This window comes from Scyliorhinus canicula, chromosome 11, assembly GCF_902713615.1.
Source record: "Scyliorhinus canicula chromosome 11, sScyCan1.1, whole genome shotgun sequence".
NCBI lineage: Eukaryota > Metazoa > Chordata > Chondrichthyes > Carcharhiniformes > Scyliorhinidae > Scyliorhinus > Scyliorhinus canicula.
Window position 1 is genome coordinate 168,557,862 of NC_052156.1, and position 15,268 is coordinate 168,573,129.

The following is a 15,268-nucleotide window of genomic DNA, read 5'->3' on the forward strand; positions in this document are numbered from 1 at the left end:
ACAGTCCTCAGCCGCCACGCCGGGGTTATGATTTGTGTGTCCCGCGCCGTCAGGAACTCGGCCTATCAGGGGCGAAGCATCGCAGGTGGGCCAGCCGATGAGGAGCCAATGACATTGCGACTGCGTTCTGCGGGCGTCACCATGACGCCATTTCGGAAAGGGGGGAGAATCTCAAACCGCTGTCAAACCGGAGGCGGCCCCAATTCCCCTCCCGATCGCCCATTACAATTTTAGCGTCAGGGAAAGGAGCCGGCACTTAGCCGCAGGAACGGAGAATCCCGCCCACAAAGTGGGAACAGGTATAGGCCATTCAGCCCCTTGAGTCTGTGAGGTAGGGATAGAATCTGGCTTAACTGTGATATCCCTTTAACATCATTGTCTGCTGACACCCATTCTTGGCTCATGTGTAGATAATGCTAATTTTAAGGAATGCTGGCGAGGATTGCTGGCGAGGAATGCTGGTGAGGAATGCTAGTGGAATTCTACGCCATCTTTATTGAGCGAGAGTGGAAATAAAAGAGTACAAATTCTCTTGGAACACTGGCTGCTGGTGTGAACTCTGCAGTGTCCAGTTTCTCTGCTGTGAGTGACATTTTAACATGGTGCCTGCAGCGGAAGCAATCGCACATTGTAAACACGCCCCCACCCCCCCCTCCCACAACCCCCTCCACCCCCCCTTCCCATAACCCCTCCCCCCTCTCTGTTTTAGGAGGAGGAGAGGGGTGGGGGGGGGAGTGTCTAATTTTGCAGCCTGATTGTTTAACAAGAGTGACTGTGATTCACCCAGCTTTCAATCTTCTCTTTCCCCCTCCCACCACATCATTCAGTTTAGTCCATCCTTATTAATGATGTGGAAGGTTGTGAGTTCAAATCTTACACCAGAACTTAAACACAGAACCCAAGCTGATAACTGACTCTATTGCCACAACGCATTTCTATCCAGTATTTTCTTAATACTTCCCTCAATGGTATGAGATCAAGTTTATTGGGATGTTCAAATGGTAAATTCAATAGTTAATGTTAACCCCATTTGGAGTGTTGTGAGCAGTTTTGGGCCCCGTATCTAAGGAAGGATCTGCTGGCCTTGGAAAGAGTCCAGGGGAGTTTCACAAAAATGATCCCTGGAATGAAGAGCTTGTCGTATAAGGAACGGTTGAGGACTCTGGGTCTGTACTCATTGGAGTTTAGAAGGATGAGAGGGGATCTTATTGAAACTTACAGGATACTGCGAGGCCTGGATAGAGTGGACATGGAGAGGATGTTTCCACTTGTGGATAAAACTTGAACCAGGGTACACCATCTCAGACTAAAGGGGCGATCCTTTAAACAGAGATGAGGAGGAATTTCTTCAGCCAGAAATGAAATGAAAATCGCTTATTGTCACGAGTAGGCTTCAATGAAGTTACTGTGAAAAGCCCCTAGTCGCCACATTCCGGCACCTGTTCGGGGAGGCTGGTACGGGAATTGAACCGTGCTGCTGGCCTGCCTTGGTCTGCTTTAAAAGCCAGTGATTTTGCCCAGTGTGCTAAACCAGCCCCATTAGAGGGTGGTGAATCTGTGGAACTCTTTGCCGCAGAAGGCTGTGGAGGACAAATCACTGAGTCTTTAAAACAGAGATAGATAGGTTCTTGATTAATAAGGGGATCAGGGGTTATGGGAAGAAGGCAGGAGAATGGGGATGAGAAAATATCAGCCATGATTGAATGGCCTAATTCTGCTCCTGTATCTTACGATATGTATATATATATATGTATATATATGTATATACATCTATTTATGCTGCAGTATAATTTTTGTAATAAAGAATATACTGTGGAGTAATTTCATTGTTACAGTGACAGCAGAACAACGGTGAGCAAAGAGTTTCTGGAAATAAATTTATGAAGCATGTATTTGAAGAAAATTGCTGATTTTGCTGATCTAATAAAAGCATTTGGCCTATTGTAATGAACACCCTTGATAAATCTCGATGGAATACAGAGCTATAAGATAACACTTAATGTAAAAAGCGAACAAAGTAATAAATTAACCTGCTTTTTATTGTTATTCCTTTAAGATGTGGGGACAGTTCTGAAGGTGGTGTCTATTCCCCGAGAGACTTGGCATGACCTTGAAGAGGTCCTACTGGAGGAGTTGGCAGTGTTGCGGGTGAGAGTTCTCATTCTTTCATTAACCTAAAGCTTTGTCCTTGTGACCGGCTCCAGCAATCCATCTGTCATCACATCTCTGACTTCAATGTGCTGCTGCCAAAGGTCGCACCAACTGTGGCAGAATGATTGGCATTTTTACAAACGCAGAACCTGATAATCTCAGATTTTTATTCACAACTTGACTTCTCTGATCTCTCGGAGATTTCTGATGAATTGGTGCATGCTTAAGAACGAATGAGTCCGATCAAAGATCACCTGCTCCCGACAACAGATGTGTGAATATCCAAATAAAATGTATCCATGACGCTGCATATTCCCAGAGTCGGATATCACTGAACACATTTATTACATAAATGCAAGGATTTCATGGAACAAGACAATTTAATTTGGGGTAAATAGATAATTTAAAGATTTATTTTTAAAAGAAAGTAGTAACAAAAATCTAGGCAATGTCTGTAGACATTAAAGGTCTTTGCTTAAATATCCTAATTGTGGAAGAACATAACTTGGCACTGGGATCACAAGGGGACAAGGGAGGGATGTGGACATAGTCTGACAAGCAGGGCATGAGGTAGCATGGATGTGGCATTCAGACTACGAGGGGTGTAACGATTAAGCCTTTGAGGGTCTTCCTGCTTTTATTTTACTTTTTTTTTTATTCATGTGATGTAGACCCTGCTGGATAGACCAGTTTTTGTTGCCCATACCTAATTGCCCCTTGAGAAGGTGATAGTGAGCTGCCTTCTTGGACCGCTGCAGTCCATGTGGTGGAGGTACATCCACTGTGCTGTTAGGGAGGGAGTTCTGGGATTTTGACCCAGCGACAGTGTGAAGGAACGGTGATGCATTTCCAAGTCAGGATGGTGAGTGACTTGGAGAGGAACTTGCAGGTGTTCCCATGTAATCTTCTGCCCTTGTCTGTTGAGGTGGTGGGGATCGAGGATTTGGAAGGTGCTGGAGGAAGTCCCAACAGTAGCCTTAGCACCCGGCAGCCCTGTAGCTGCCTCCAGCATCTTTCCTGTGCCGGCTGGCCTGTCTGTAGCCTGTACCTTTCCTCTGGCGATGAAGATCCCTCTTTTGCAGTTATTTTCTCCCAAGGAACACTGGCTGAGCCAGAAACGTTCCTGACTCCGATTACCCACCTCAGGGATGAAATTCCAGACCTGTGTGCAATATTTAAACCTTTGATGAGAAACGAAAGCACAAACAAATGACATTTTCACTTTTATCTTCCAGGAGCTGACACCTATCACAACAATGACAATTTCCACCAAACAGGTGAGATTTAGTTCAATGTTGCATTGCAAATACATTGGATGTTGAGAAAGCTAATGAAAAATACTTCTGATTCCTGAGAAGGAATCTTGTTGACGTTATTTAGTTTGTTATGGGGTAATGGAAAAAATGGAATTGATCTTTATTGGCAGAAAATGCAACATTGAAGCTTCAGATATTGAAGAAAGAGGCCAGTGATTCATTGAGCACAGAACTGCTCTGGGTAGAGCCGACATTACCATCGCCAGAGCCATGTCACAAATAGAAACAACAAACTGCATTTATATAGTGCCTTTAATGTAGTAAAATACCGGAGGTACTAACCAATTTTAGAGTTCCAAATCCGTTACTCTGGTTTGAGGGTCAGTCTCTCAAAGGGACAGGATTTACTAAATCCCATTAACGTTTATACTCCGATCTCCATTTTGCAGATAGATTTGATCTTCTATAATATTAACACAGTTTCTTATCCAAAATTAATTCAAGCAGACACCCAGATAAATATCCTGTCCACTGAGCTGAGACTTCTGAGGACACAGATTGTCTGTGATCTGTAGATTTGAAATAAGTGAAGGTATCGGTACATGGCGTGATTTTTTTCCATAAAGTCTGCCTTTAAATATCTTCAGCAAGACGACTGAGAAAAAGAGTCAGAAACTGGATGTGATGCTGGTTGGATAGAATTAAAAACAGCCAAGGAGAAACCTTATTATTAGAAATGGCCACAAATATCTAAAGTCAGGTCAGGAGCAGTTTTCTGGGAGAGAAAAGTTGAGGACTTTTGAGTAATCCTGAAGAATTTAAATGTTTTTGTCTGGAGACACAGTCTGTGCATGCATATTTATTGAAATTATGAGGAACTCATTTCTAAAGCAACACATTAAAGAAGGATGAGGGGCGACTTGATAGAGGTTTATAAGATGATCAGGGGAATAGATAGAGTAGACAGAGACTTTTTCCCCGGGTGGAACAAACCATTACAAGGAGACATAAATTTACGGTAAATGGTGCAAAATATAGGGGGGATGTCAGAGGTAGGTTCTTTACCCAGAGAGTAGTGGGGGCATGGAATGCACTGCCTGTGGAAGTAGTTGAGTTGGGAACGTTAGGGACCTTCAAGCGGCTATTGGATAGATACATGGATTAGGGTAGAATAATGGAGTGTTGGTTAATTTCTTCTTAAGGGCAGCACGGTAGCATTGTGGATAGCACAATTGCTTCACAGCTCCAGGGTCCCAGGTTCAATTCCCGGCTTGGGTCCCTGTCTGTGTGGAGTCTGCACATCCTTCCTGTGTGTGCATGGGTTTCCTCCGGGTGCTCCGGTTTCCTCCCACAGTCCAAAGATGTGCAGGTTAGGTGGATTGGCCATGATAAATTGCCCTTAGTGTCCAAAATTCTATGATTAATCTAGGACAAAAGTTTGGCACAACATCGTGGGCCAAAGGGCCTGTTCTGTGCCGTATTTCTCTATCCCTATCTATCTACAACTCACAAGGGGCAGATATCAGATTTAGTTCAAATGAATAAGGAGTTAACAGTTAGTGAGGTAGAATTAAGAGGACATTTGAGATCCAGCGACCATTGTGTTCTGACATTCAGGGTATTAAAAAAAGGAAATTGATTAAAAAAACATCGTGGTGGATTCTCCGCTGCTCACTGCAGGTAGCAGGGTTCCCAATCCGACGGAGAATCGGGTGTCAGGCAATAACTGGGATCAGCACCAATCCCATTCCAATGCTTTGGACCCAGCCAGTGGGGGCAGCGAGCCACAAACCCCACGCCAATGGGAAGATGAAAATTAGTAATTTCAGTCCATTTCCATCTCCTTACCGGCTGGAACCCTGATTCTCCACATAATAATAGGCTAGTAGTAATAATAATAGGATAATAGTAATAATCTTTATTGTCACAAATAGGCTGACATTAACACTGCAATGAAGTTACTGTGAAAGTCCCTTAGTTGCCACATTCCGGCACCTGTTTGGGTACACGGAGGGAGAATTCAGAATGTCCAATTCACCCAACAGCACGTCTTTTGGGGCTTGTGGGAGGAAACCGGAGCACTTGGAGGAAACCCACGCAGACACAGGGAGAAGGTGCAGACTCCGCACAGACAGTGACCCAAGCTGGGAATCGAACCTGGGACACTAGCACTGTGAAGCAACAATGCTAATCACTGCACGTCGATGTGGATTGGTGCAAGTATTTTCAAGCGTGGCCCTGATATTGTGGATCCTGCGATGGATCAAGGGGGTAAATTTTTAATATTGCTCCCCCCAAAATTGATCAGAGGGCCCCCTCACCCACAATACAAATCCTTACAACCCCATTCCCTGCCCCCCCCCATTGCAAAGACACCCCATCAGAGATCCCGCATCAGACACCCCTATATCAGGAACCCCCTTCAGTCACCCCTGCCCTGAAGCTAAAGAGCAGCCCAGGCAGAAACTGTGAAAAATCACTGCTTTTTCACTTACCTGTCCCTTACACCTGCTGCCTCAGACAGAAATGTTGAAAGCAGCAGCTGATACTTCATAAAAATTCAAAACACATCACAAGGCATAAAACCCTCTTGAATCATTTGATCTGTGAGACTTCTATTCACTTTAAAAAATAAATAGCTTTTAGTCGGCTGCAATTGACAGGGTAATAACTTCCAGATAGTGTCTGGATTGTTTATTTTCATTTCCCTTCCTCCTTGAAAACAGCTGAAGTACACTGCTGTGATGCTAACCACAATGTTTAAAACATCTAGCTATGGTTGACAGGTCCTCACCACATCAAAAGAGGTTAAATGCTTTCTGCTGAGAAAAAGACTTAACTCTCTAGCTAAACTAAAACTTAAAAGCTTCTCTACCTTACAAGGCCGCAGTTGCTAAGCAACCACTGCTAATTTATTCATCCTTCACACTGTAGCCCTTTTTAAGCTCAGTAGAAACACAGTTGGAATTTAACCATCCCCCGCACACAGACACTTTTGTTCCGCACATAACTAACTCTAGGTTTTCTCCTTCCAGTCACAGAAACATTAAATTAACCCTGCTTAAAACTATACCTTATTGCTAATGTTTACCAATAGAAATAAAAATCCCTTAAAACTCCCTTTATTTTCCTAACAATCGATAGAGCTAAGAAATTCCACAAACAATAACTTTGATCAAAGCTCTGCAGTCTTGCCCCATCCAGCCGTGAATGTTGGTGGACAATTAAACAACTCACAGGAGGAGAATGTGCCACAAATATCCCCAGTCTCAACGACGAGGAGCCCAGCACATCAGTGCAAGAGATAAAACTGATACATTCACAACAACCTTCAGCTAGTAATGCCGAGCGGATGGTCCATCTCGGCCTCCTCCAGACGTCCCCAGCATCACAGTTGTCAGCCTTCAGCCAGTTCAATTTACTCCACAGGACATGAAGGAATGGCTGAAGGCACTGGATACTGCAAAGATTCATTGAGCAAACCCATGGATATTGGCTGAATAGTCTGAAATTATTCCAACTCCTCCAAGCTGTTGTTCTTTATTTTCTTACTGATTCTCACTGTTTAAAGGAGGTGAATGAGCAAATAAGGAGGCAAATAGAATGGTGAAATTGAAGATATGTTTTCTAACAGATTTTATAACTTGAAGCTCTGATTCCGTGTGGACCATCTCCCTTAAATTGGGGCAACACATGGAAAAATAATACAGGATATTTTCACAATTCGAATGGTGAAACTGGATTGACTGATGCATCTTTGCTGTTGGACCTAAAAATAAGCACAAGTGTAGTAAAATAACAAAGACATTTTCTGCTGAGCCCTGATGAATTATCTCTTTCTATCCACTGCAATTATCCCAGGTCAATATTTCTTGTTTTGTTCTCAGCAACAGCTGTATATTGGCTCGGCTGCTGGCGTGTCTCAGCTTCCCTTGCATCGCTGTGATGTTTATGGAAAAGCCTGTGCGGAATGCTGCCTTGCCAGGGACCCCTACTGTGCTTGGGATGGCTTCTCGTGTTCCAGATATTTCCCCACTGCCAAAAGGTAGGAGTGATTTGGGATTGCTGGTATTGGCACCTTTCCTCTTAATGAAGGTGTTGCTGTTCAGTCGGTGTGTAGCATAAACCCTCAGTAGGAGATCGTCAATAGCAGTGGTAAATATTCATGTGAGCATTGAATGAGGAAATACCAGGCAGATGGGCAAAGCTGACAGCAGAAGCACATCACTAGGGAGCACTTGGTAATTATGTTTGGCAATATGTCACAATCCTACTCTTAGACCCTCTGTGACAGATTTAATTCATTAAACCAATTGTCCCTTATATGTTAAAATATCCCTTTCCGAGCTGGGGATTTCTCACATTAATGATCCCATGTGTCTGCTGCCCATTAGCTTTGTGCGTATCCCAGCCTGATTGTCAGCTCATTTAGAGTCTGGGACTCGAGCAGTCTTTTTGTAAAGTTTACACAGATTCAGGTTTATATTTTTTGTGAATGTGTGCAGCGATATTTGGGGCTGATTTGCTGCTGATATTTTTCAATCTGACTTTCTTGCTGAACAGTCACACTCGAGCCCAGGTCACTCCTGGTTTGAAATAAGAAATTAGGATATATGGGTGGGATTCTCCCACCCTGAGCCGGGCCGGAAAATCGCCGGGGGCAGCGTGAATCGCGCCACGCCGCCCCGACGCCGGGACATGATTCGCCGTAGAGCGTCTTCTCTGGAGAATCGGCGCCATTGGGGCCGGCGTGGTCGGCGACGATTCTCCGGCCCGGAGAGGCCGAGCGGCCATGAAAAAAAAACCCAAGTCCCGCAGGCGCCATTCTAACCTGCTCTGAGCCGGTGGGACCTCACTGTGAAGGGTCGGGTGGCGGCCTGTGGGGAAGGGGGGGGAGCGGGGGCGGGGGCGGGGGGGGGGGGGGGGGGGTGATCCAACCCTGGGGCGGGGTCTCTGATGTGGCCTGGCCCGCGATCGGGACCCACCGATCGGCAGGCCGGCATCTCTGTCTCCCGGCCTCCTTTCTTCCGCGCTGGCCCCTGTACTCCTGCGCCATGTTGGATCGGGGCCGGCGCGGACAAGGGAGACACCGCGCATGCGTGGAAATCGCGGCGGTGGGACTGCGCAAGCGCGTGTTCGCGCTGGACCCACTGAGCATGCGCACATCCCCCGGCACCCATTCCACGGCCGGATCAGCAGCTGGAACAGCGTAAACCGCTCCAGTGCCCTGTTGGCCCTCGGTAGGGGCCAGAATTGGTGATCCTGGGGCCTTGTGGACGATGGCATCAACACTTAGCCTCAGGATCGGAGAATCCTGCCTGTGACCTTTGTATCTCCATTCGAGCTTGAGTAGACATCTTAAATTCCCTATTGTGAATAATTTAGTAATAAAAGCACCAATTCTAATTATAGATTTTATCGATTTGGACTCCAAAATTAATGAGCGGAATTCTCCGTTCCAGCGGCTAAGTGCCGGCGCCAATGGAGAATCCATGGGTGGTTCCCGGCAGGGAGATCAGCGTGAACCCCATCACCGATTCCGGGACTGGTGAGGGGCCAGCACCGGTGCCGCGGGAACCACCCACGGATCATGGAAAACAGCCGGAGATTAGCCGGGTCCCAGCCCACGCGTGCGCACGGCTGACGGACCACTGGTCACACTGGAAAACATGGCACTGGCAGTGCTCGAACCCTAACCTGCCTACCACGACCCCACAGCCCACCCCCTGGCCACCCCCCACCAGTCCTCCCAGCCCCAACAGAGCCCCCGGCCAGCGGCATGGATCCCGGACAAGTGTGGCAGCACTGGACACCGTCGGCAGCCGGCACGCTGGGTTCCCGACCGCTGAGACCACATGTGGCCACACCGTTGGGAACTCGACCCATCGGGAGCGGAGCATCGCGGGTGAGCCGGTCAATGACGTGCAAACAGCCTTGCAACTGCGCCCGGCGCACATCCCAATGACGCCGGTTTGCAGGAGGCTGTGCATCGCAAACCGGCAACTGACCCGGTTCCAGCGTCCATTCTCCACCCGATATCGGCATGGGACTACGGAGAATCCTGCCTGATATCTTTGTGCAGGAACTGAAACTAAACAATTTAGTCAACAGGAAAATAGTAAATATCCTCATATATGCTCGGCTCAAAGGAATTTAATGTCAGAGAAACTCTCAATTTAACATTCCGAGTGAAACCAAATCCTATTGCCCACCTTCAGAACATCCTCGTGCCCACCTTCGGAACATCCTCGTGCCCACCTTCGGAACATCCTCGTGCCCACCTTCGGAACATCCTCGTGCCCAGCTTCGGAACATCCTCATGCCCACCTTCGGAACATCCTCGTGCCCACCTTCGGAACATCCTCGTGCCCACCTTCGGAACCTCCTCGTGCCCACCTTCGGAACATTCTCGTGCCCACCTTCGGAACATCCCCGTGCCCACCTTCGGAACATCCTCGTGCCCATCTTCGGAACATCCTCGTGCCCACCTTCGGAACATCCTCGTGCCCACCTTCGGAACATCCTCGTGCCCACCTTCGGAACATCCCCGTGCCCACCTTCGGAACATTCTCGTGCCCACCTTCGGAACATCCTCGTGCCCACCTTCGGAACATCCTCGTGCCCACCTTCGGAACATCCTCGTGCCCACCTTCGGAACATCCTCGTGCCCACCTTCGGAACATCCCCGTGCCCACCTTCGGAACATCCTCGTGACCACCTTCGGAACATCCCCGTGCCCACCTTCGGAACATCCTCGTGCCCACCTTCGGAACATCCCCGTGCCCACCTTCGGAACATTCTCGTGCCCACCTTCGGAACATCCTCGTGCCCAGCTTCGGAACATCCTCGTGCCCACCTTCGGAACATCCTCGTGCCCAGCTTCGGAACATCCTCGTGCCCACCTTCGGAAAAACATCCTCGTGCCCACCTTCGGAAAAACATCCTCGTGCCCACCTTCGGAACCTCCTCGTGCCCACCTTCGGAACATCCTCGTGCCCACCTTCGGAACATCCTCGTGCCCACCTTCGGAACATCCTCGTGCCCACCTTCGGAACATCCTCGTGCCCACCTTCGGAACATCCTCGTGCCCACCTTCGGAACATCCTCGTGCCCACCTTCGGAACATCCTCGTGCCCACCTTCGGAACATCCTCGTGCCCACCTTCGGAACCTCCTCGTGCCCACCTTCGGAATATCCTCGTGCCCACCTTCGGAACATCCTCGTGCCCACCTTCGGAACATCCTCGTGCCCACCTTCGGAACATCCTCGTGCCCACCTTCGGAACATCCTCGTGCCCAGCTTCGGAACATCCTCGTGCCCACCTTCGGAACATCCCCGTGCCCACCTTCGGATCATCCTCGTGCCCACCTTCGGAACATCCTCGTGCCCACCTTCGGAACATCCTCGTGCCCACCTTCGGAACATTCCCGTGCTCACCTTCGGATCATCCTCGTGCCCACCTTCGGAACATCCTCGTGCCCACCTTCGGAACATCCTCGTGCCCACCTTCGGATCATCCTCTTGCCCACCTTCGGAACATCCTCGTGCCCACCTTCGGAACATCCTCGTGCCCACCTTCGGAACATCCCCGTGCCCACCTTCGGAACATCCCCGTGCCCACCTTCGGAACATCCCGATGGCCTCAGGCACCCACTGACGCTTGTGAAAAATGTTACTTCTTTCAGAATGGAAAGGGCAAAACCAAAACAATCATAAAATATATTAGAAATACAAATGATTAAAATAAACAACAGAATAAATAGACATGTCTGAAGAAATGGCTTGTGTAGTGATGCAGATTTGCTGCAAATGGGTTTCTATGGAATACTGAAATTGTGTAAAAATGCAGATCTGATGTTGGATGATGTACCTCAAGGTCATTGTGATCCCCGAGACCCATTTATAATCAATTTTTGGGGACAGAAAGGAATTTTTTGGAACGCTTTCAATCCCTGAATCGGCTCTGGCATTTAAAATCTGTCTCTCCTGAGAGATTACCTGGCTATTGGTGTGTGGTGATTATTGGCTACAACACAGTTGTACAGGACAGAATGTTCTGTCCTTTGGTCTTTTTCATATATTCAGATGAACTCTGTCCCCTCCGTCTTCTCTCAACAAATAAATATCTAGTTCAATGTTGTCCATTTTAATGCACTCCAAACTTGTGGTAATCACGTCATCATATTCATAGAATATAGAACCTATAGTGCAGAAGGAGGCCATTCGGCCCATCGCGTCTGTACCGACCAACTCAAGCCCTCGCTTCCACCCTATCCCCGTAACCCAATAACCCCTCCTCATCTTTTTTGCAACTTATCATGGATCCATCTAACCTGCACATCTTTGGACTGTGGTAGGAAACCGGAGCAACCGGAGGAAACTCACCCAGACCCGGGGAGAAAATGCAAATTCCACACAGACAGTGACCCAGCGGAGAATCGAACCTGGGACCCTGGCGCTGTGAAGCCACAGTGCTATCCACTTGTGTTCCCATGCTGCACCACATGATTCATCACATGATTCAAAATACATACAACATTAATAAATGCTGCCCACTTGATTGGCACCCATTCCAAAAAGATTTACTCCCTCCATCATCGACGCACACTGGCAGCCGTGTGTACCATCTACAAGATGCACTGCTGGAACTCACTAAGGTTCCTTAGGCAGCACCTTCCAAACCCACAACCACTACCATCTAGAAGGACAAGGCAGCAGATGCCTCGAAACATTGTCAGCTGTAAATTTCATTCCAAATCTCCGAAATGTATAAAATTATGAGGGGCATTGATAGAGTAGACAGGAAGAAATGTTTCCCCTTGGTGGAGGGGTTCAATGACCAGGGGGCATAGATTTAGGGGCTGGTTTAGCTCACCAGGCTAAACCGCTGGCTTTTAAAGCAGACCAAGCAGGCCAGCAGCACGGTTCGATTCCCGTACCAGCCTCCCCGGACAGGCGCCGGAATGTGGTGACTAGGGGCTTTTCACAGTAACTTCATTGAAGCCTACTCGTGACAATAAGCAATTTTCATTTTCATTTTCATTTAAGGTGAGGGGCAGAAGGTTCAGAGGGGATGTGGGAGTCTGGAACTCACTGCCAGAAAGGGGGATGGAGGCAGAGACCCTCATAACATTTAATAAGTATTTAGACTGTACCTGTGCCCCACTAGAATACTACACTGTACCTGTGCCCCGCTAGAATACTACACTGTACCTGTGCCCCACTAGAATACTACACTGTACCTGTGCCCCACTAGAATACTACACTGTACCTGTGCCCCACTAGAATACTGCATTGTATTTGTGCCCGGCTAGAATACTACACAGTACCTGTGCCCCACTAGAATACTACACTGTACCTGTGCCCCGCTAGAATACTACACTGTATCTGTGCCCCACTAGAATACTACACTGTACCTGTGCCCCACTAGAATACTACACTGTACCTGTGCCCCACTAGAATACTACACTGTACCTGTGCCCCACTAGAATACTACACTGTATCTGTGCCCCACTAGAATACTACACTGTACCTGTGCCCCACTAGAATACTACACTGTATCTGTGCCCCACTAGAATACTACACTGTACCTGTGCCCCGCTAGAATACTACACAGTACCTGTGCCCCGCTAGAATACTACACTGTACCTGTGCCCCGCTAGAATACTACACTGTACCTGTGCCCCGCTAGAATACTACACTGTATCTGTGCCCCACTAGAATACTACACTGTACCTGTGCCCCGCTAGAATACTACACAGTACCTGTGCCCCGCTAGAATACTACACTGTACCTGTGCCCCGCTAGAATACTACACTGTACCTGTGCCCCGCTAGAATACTACACTGTACCTGTGCCCCACTAGAATACTACACTGTACCTGTGCCCCGCTAGAATACTACACTGTACCTGTGCCCCACTAGAATACTACACTGTACCTGTGCCCCGCTAGAATACTACACTGTACCTGTGCCCCACTAGAATACTACACTGTACCTGTGCCCCGCTAGAATACTACACTGTACCTGTGCCCCACTAGAATACTACACAGTACCTGTGCCCCGCTAGAATACTACACAGTACCTGTGCCCCGCTAGAATACTACACTGTACCTGTGCCCCGCTAGAATACTACACTGTACCTGTGCCCCACTAGAATACTACACTGTACCTGTGCCCCACTAGAATACTACACTGTACCTGTGCCCCGCTAGAATACTACACTGTACCTGTGCCCCACTAGAATACTACACTGTACCTGTGCCCCACTAGAATACTACACTGTACCTGTGCCCCGCTAGAATACTACACAGTACCTGTGCCCCACTAGAATACTACACTGTATCTGTGCCCCACTAGAATACTACACTGTACCTGTGCCCCACTAGAATACTACACAGTACCTGTGCCCCACTAGAATACTACACTGTACCTGTGCCCCACTAGAATACTACACTGTACCTGTGCCCCACTAGAATACTACACAGTACCTGTGCCCCGCTAGAATACTACACAGTACCTGTGCCCCACTAGAATACTACACTGTACCTGTGCCCCGCTAGAATACTACACTGTACCTGTGCCCCACTAGAATACTACACAGTACCTGTGCCCCGCTAGAATACTACACTGTACCTGTGCCCCACTAGAACCTAAATATGTCTTATCTGACAGCCATGTAATTCTATTGCTTGAGTATATTTCCAGGTACAAGAGGGGCAGTACAGTGGTTAGCACTGCTGTCTCACAGAGCTAACCCTACTTAGCTCCGGCCTTGGGTCACTGTCTGTGCGAAGTGTGAACATTCTCCCCGTGCCCCGCGTCTGCGTGTGTTTCCTCCGGGTGCTCAGGGTTCCTCCCACAGCCCAAAGATGTGCGGGTTAGGTGAATTGGACATGGTAAATTGCCCCTTAGTGTCCAGAGATGTGAAGATTAAGTGGAATTATGGGAAAGGTTGGGTGGGTGGGAGTGGGCCTAGCTAGGGTGCTCTTTCAGAGGGTTATTGCAGGCTCAATGGACCAAATGGCCTCCTTCTGCACTGTAGGGATTTTATGGATTCTAAGAAAGTTGACCATGATCTAAAGTATCAAGAATAAAGTTACACAAGGAGTCAGCAGCGGATCAAGAGGAAGATACTCGTATAATATCAGTTGCTGCGATGGTGGACGAAGACGGCAGTAGTAGGGAGATCCCCAGTCATTGAGGGTCCCTTTCCACTGGAACTGGACCTACCCTCTGTCAAGGATGAAATCCTTCCCGAAAGCCAGTATAGCTTCTGACCAAACCGTGGATCATCCGACCTGATTTTTACTGCTCGGCAACTTCAGGAGAAATTCCAGGAGCAACATCAACCATTCTACACATCCTTCATCGATCTGACCAAGGCTTTCGATTCAGTCAATCGGGAAGTGCTATGGAAGATCCTGTCAAAGGCTGGATGTCCAGAGAAATTCATCACCATCCTCCAAGGCAAGATGGCTGCATCAGTCTTTCCCAATGGAAATAAGGCTGAAAACTCTGAGGTCAAGACTGGAGTCAAGCAGGGATGTGTCATCACTCCCACTCTTTTCTCCATCCTCATCACCACCATCCTTCACTTTGTCAGGAACAAGCTTCCCAGTGGAGTTAACATCATCTACAGGATGGACAGAAACATTTTCAACTTTACTGGTAGAAATCCACGAAGAAAGCGACACTGACACCCATGATTGAATGGCGGAGCAGACTCGATGGGTCGAGTGGCCTAATTCTGCTCCTATGCCTTATGGTCTTATGGACATTGCCCGTGGATCATCACTATCTCCACTCTCTCAGAAGTGAATGTCCAGCCATATTGACAGCTTCACAGAATCATTCTGAAGA

General features: G+C 48.0%; 2 protein-coding genes across 3 annotated transcripts in view; one reads left to right on the forward strand and one right to left on the reverse strand.

The window, feature by feature from the left end:
• The window catches only part of sema3ab (sema domain, immunoglobulin domain (Ig), short basic domain, secreted, (semaphorin) 3Ab), a 285,635-nt gene that overhangs the window by 219,461 nt on the left and 50,906 nt on the right, over positions 1–15,268 (forward strand). The window contains exons 12-14 of one of the 2 annotated variants that reach the window (XM_038811984.1): positions 2,057–2,148; positions 3,387–3,428; positions 7,301–7,452. In XM_038811984.1, coding sequence (XP_038667912.1) covers positions 2,057–2,148; positions 3,387–3,428; positions 7,301–7,452 — 286 coding nt within the window. Of the gene's footprint in view, positions 1–2,056; positions 2,149–3,386; positions 3,429–7,294; positions 7,453–15,268 lie in introns of both variants that reach the window. The other variant, XM_038811983.1, reaches the window with a different exon arrangement.
• LOC119973603 overlaps positions 2,642–15,268 on the reverse strand; it is a 28,768-nt gene continuing 16,141 nt past the window's right edge. Inside the window, exon 2 of the mRNA XM_038811985.1 lies at positions 2,642–3,313. Coding sequence (XP_038667913.1) covers positions 2,858–3,313 — 456 coding nt within the window. The 3' untranslated portion in view covers positions 2,642–2,857. The remainder of the gene's footprint in view (positions 3,314–15,268) is intronic.